The sequence below is a fragment of the Ptychodera flava genome (assembly GCF_041260155.1).
Source record: "Ptychodera flava strain L36383 chromosome 3 unlocalized genomic scaffold, AS_Pfla_20210202 Scaffold_27__1_contigs__length_13241970_pilon, whole genome shotgun sequence".
In the NCBI taxonomy this organism is placed as follows: Eukaryota; Metazoa; Hemichordata; class Enteropneusta; family Ptychoderidae; genus Ptychodera; species Ptychodera flava.
Genome location: NW_027248281.1, coordinates 2,591,890 through 2,596,955, shown reverse-complemented (window position 1 = coordinate 2,596,955; position 5,066 = coordinate 2,591,890). Strand labels below are relative to the sequence as shown.

General features: G+C 37.4%; 1 protein-coding gene across 1 annotated transcript; it reads left to right on the top strand.

Annotated features, from left to right (window-relative positions):
• Nucleotides 1-1,678: 1,678 nt before the first annotated feature.
• LOC139126174 (uncharacterized) lies at nt 1,679-2,419 on the top strand. Its single transcript, XM_070692224.1, has one exon. It carries the CDS (start codon nt 1,679-1,681, stop codon nt 2,417-2,419), a length of 741 nt encoding a protein of 246 aa, XP_070548325.1.
• Nucleotides 2,420-5,066: the final 2,647 nt, after the last annotated feature.

Below are 5,066 nucleotides of genomic sequence, written 5' to 3'. Positions count from 1 at the left end.
AAGTTTCACCGTTTGAAATATGATACCGAAATGTTTTACATGAAACAGACATCATCGCGTCTTTCAAGACCAAAGGACATCACATTTGACTTAAAAACTGGTCATTATGGGCATTCATTAGATCGTTATGCTTCATCAATTTCACATACATATGAAACACGTTTATCTACTGGCGACAATTTTGTTATTCCAAAGGTAAATTTAAAATTAACTCAAAATAATATATATTATTCTATTGCTAAGCATTGGAACGAAATTCCAAGGACGATAAAATCTGTACAATCAAGAAATTTATTTAAAACCTCACTTAAAAATTTTCTTTTGAACTCAGAACAGTGAATCTCTGTATTTTTTGGTTTTTTTATTTGTTTTCACCTCGCTGTTGAAATGTAATATGTACTTCTTGAAAAGGATGGCAAACTATATTACTATGATATCATGATTTGTATGAATTCTGGGCCAGGGACTTGATTAGTTCCACTAGAACTACTTCCCTGGTCCCCATCAGTAATGTTGACACATTTTTTACTGGTGAAATAAAGTCATTATCATTATCATTATCATTATCATATGAGAAGATATCTGTCAGTGATTCTGCCTTGTATTTTACCTAACATCTTCTATGGTCTAGAGGTCTGCGCTAATACCTTCAAATCATATCTGTCAGATATTTCTGTCATTCAAAAACGAATTGTGCGTAGTTACATCAGACATTAAACTTCAAATTCTCGATTTTTACTAATAATTCAAGCTCTAGGCATTTTCGTTCATGGTGTACTCCATGATGAACTCACCATTCATTTTGAATCGTATTTTTCCTCAATGGATCCTCGTTTCAAAAGTAAAAATGTTCTCCATCCCCATAAATCCAAAATCAGTTTAGGACAAACGTTTATCAAATTTATTGGCCAGGGAACAGCTTCCAAAAGATATTAAACATAAGTCCTCAAGATATAGATTTAAACAAAGACTTAACAGTTATTTGCTAGAGTTGTAATCTTGTTGAATTTTACCCTAACTTACACTGGTAGTTGCTATTTGATTACAGCTCACAATTTTCGTGGAATTCACATCCGTTACTTATTATTTGTGATTTCTCCCCAAATATAGCAATATTTGTCTCCTCTTAAGCTTGCCTGTTTCAACAATTTGCTGTAAGTCCATATTTTCTGATAACATGGAGTAGTCGTCATTTGAATGCAAACTGTACACGTTTATAACGTTGAGTATGAGACTGAATTCGAGCGATGCCGCGCCCATGGCGACTACTTCAGTCTCTGTGTTATTGCAATGCAATGACTTGATAATATCAATGGCAGTTTTTCATTACCACATATTGTTTTCAAGTAATCATACTTAAAATATCACCATCATTATTAAAAATTGGACGAATTGTCTCACAAAGTTCATGGACCATTGTTATGTATGGAATGCCAAGTGACAAGATAAGGGAGATCGCACGATACTGCAGGCCTTTACCCTTACCATTAAAAATCAAAGATAGTGTATCGAAGAAAGATACTGATTGTCCGATATCGATGAGAATGATTGTGATTGTGAAAACAGAGTAAAGGATACTTTGCTTTAGATGTGTGTATTTGACTGAGATGTCACAAAAATCAATATTCCAACAGCAATTTCTCAAATCGAAGATTGTCTGGTTGACATTAAAGATTGGATGACATCAAACAAATTACAACTCAACGATGGCAAAACAGAAATCCTCCTTATTCGTTCACGATATGATCACTCACCAATCACCATTGACAGCATTCAAGTTGGATCAAGTTCCATTCAACTGGCAGACGCAGCACGCAATATTGGATTCCTGTTTGACAGTAGCCACGATTTCAAGAAACACATAATTCAGACCTGTCAGAGCATCTATCTACTTATCCGCGTATTGGATTCATCAGGAAATATCTCTCTCAAAAAGACTTGTCTGACTCTCATGTATTCAACTCTTTCTGCCATGCTAGACTACAGCAACTCACTACTCTACGGTTTACCGGACTCATACATCAGATTACTACAAAGAGCACAAAACTCGGCTGCCCGTCTCATCACAAAAACAAGGAAAAGGGATCACATTACACCAATCCTGAAGGAACTTCACTGGCTCCCCGTGTCTTACAGAATTCAGTTCAAAATCCTACTTCTCACATATAAATCAATACATGGACTCGCTCCTTCATACCTGGCTGAACTCATTGAAGTCAACACCCCTCCTCTCCGATCAAGTCTACAAACCACACTTAAAGTTCCACGAACTCGGTTAAAATCATACGGTGACAGATCCTTCTCCTATTCCTCATCAATTCTATGGAACAAACTGCCAGCTCCTCTTCGATCAGCCCCGGACATTCGCACCTTCAGATCTCTGCTTAAGACTCATTTCTTCAAGAGAGCTTACCTGTGACCTAGTGTAAAGCGCCAGTGAACATTGCTGATGGATACTAGGCGCTATATAAATTATTTATCCTATCCTATCCTATCCTACGATGAGCGAAGGGACAAGGGAAACTAGAATTAATTTAGACGGAAAGAGGCTTGTGAATAAAACAATTTTTGAATGCGATGCAGTGAATTGATCGCCAGATTCACAGACTTATCAGTCTTGTAGCATTTGCGTTGTTGTGTGTTATTAATGAAATTACTAGTCTGGTTCTCATTATGACTGTTCATAAGATGACGTCATAGTACTTTGTGTGATGTGAAGCTAACGAGTGCCTCCGACAGTCTGTTCCTAACATTCACGAAGCTTTTGGTGACAGCAACGTCCCTAATGCAATCACGCTGACGAATATTAGTACGACATGTGCCGTACGTGTCATCGAAAACAATAAAAGACAGTAAACAAAAAAAAATGTGTGTTGAGTGCGGCGCTAGCTGTTACAGATGTCGAAAACAGACATTCTGTTCTTAAAGAGTGGAAGACAACACTTTTCTGCAAGGAATAGTTTGTCGTTGGCGAATGAATTCCTTTCTGCATACGCGTGTTGATGTCTAATCATGCTGCTTGAGTTTATGAGGGCACGGTCCTTTTATTCCGACTTGTTTGAATTCAGTTCAGGAGTTCAGTATAGCTGCCGTAAAGTCAAAGTTAGTCTTTACTTGGCGCTACCAATATTTACCATGCATATTTCTCCGCGTCAGCGTAATATTGATTCTGCCTAGCCCTCATTTTACCAAGCTGTCAATGAAGCAGTTCTGGGTCACTGTCAGTCAAATGACGGCCATGTGGCTATCTTCGTCATCAACGAGTTTTCAGCGAAATTGGGATCGACATTCGACTTATGAGCCAAGTTATAGTTAAATAATAACACATACAAATGTGAGGGCAATATCACGATTGGTGGAATGGTGTCATTGCCCGATCTTCATGTGTTATTAATTTAATTAATACACCGAACATTTGAAATCATCAAAAAATCCAGTATTTGTACTGTGCGCATCAAATGACGGGTTGAAATGACGCGTAAATTATATTTTCGAATGACGAATAAAGCCCCTGTAGCTGTAACTCTTAAAATTTGTTGACCTGAAAAAGGCTATCTATTTTCTCTGGTTTTCTTAAAGTCTACAGATTTAAAGGATAAAGTCTTCTACTACTGAAAAATTGGACAAATAAATTTAAATTTTAACTATTATTTTAATGTCCCGCCATTAAAAAAAAACTGGTAATATTACAAAGAAAACAAAGCATGTGATTTCCCAGTGGAAAACATTCAGTACTATGCATTATATTGGACTACTCTGTTGTTTCTGTGAAGATTCGTATGTATATATGCACGCCGTACAGTGTTTTTGCTTTATATTTGCATGAGGGCGCCATTTTACGTTTGGGCGAACGTTTATTATTTATCTTGCTCAAAATTGCACATGCAATCTCAGTGGACAGTTTATTATACTTGTATAGACACCCCTCAATGAGTACATTACCACGAACTTGTTTTAGTTTGGAAGTAAAATCACAAAAAAAAATTAAAAAAAATAAAGATACAGTTACTACAAGAGCTCCTGGCGCCTGTAGGCCTACATTACGATGCGTGTGGGCGCTTCGAACTTGAATTCGAAAGGCTAGCGAGTAGCGGAAGAGAGTCGAGGGCAATAGCAAATCGAACCATGTTATATCACTTTGGAATGTCACATGGCGGAGTTTTTAGCCAATCACGAGATCGGTACTATAGGTGAAGTGTAATAAAAAACCGGTAATTACTGATATATCACGGAAGAGAAATATAGAATTGATTCTCTTCCTTTGTAATGAAACAAGAGATTCCGATGAAGACTTTGATTCCAAGAAATAAGAATTATTATAAAGTTTGATATTTTCAATATTTTGAATCCAACTCTGGATTTTTTCTACCGTCTAAGGGTAGAGTTGGGATGTACAGATGAAAATGGGTGAGAGCTCTGAGCTCTACATACACTCACATTGATATTGATGATTTGAATTCAATTTTCAACAATAATACCATTAAATGCACAATACGAATGTGCGGTCTTTATTTTTATTACTGGAATGTACATTTTGCCCATAAAATGAAGTTGACATGATAGGCGCCTAAAGTATTTTCTGTGTATTTCAACCCTGAGGGCTTATTGATAAAAATAAGCACACCAAATCCTTTTCAGAATCCCAACGACAATCTCGAAACTCGACTATTACAGCCAACTAGCCTGGTTCTCTGCATCTTTTCTTTTTATTTTATTTTATTTTATTCTTTTGGTTCCCTGCCTCCTTCTAGTACCACTTCATTAGCACAGCGCAGCCAGCGGTAGAAAAGGGGCAGGGAACCAGATAATGCAGCCAACAAGTGACTGTGCCCTGTGTACGTTGTTGGGGTACCGTATACTACTAAAATAATGCATCGAAAGGCTGCTACCTCCATCCTGAAAGGCATGCAGGCGAATTTGCCAGTCGATTTTCGCTAATTCCTCTGTGAATGCCGAAGTAGTCTCGCTCAAATGCACAAAGCGAACTTACATAATCACGACAGTTTTGCGACTTGTACTGCCGTGACATACCCTTTCACGCTTACATACCCAGCGACGATAATGTC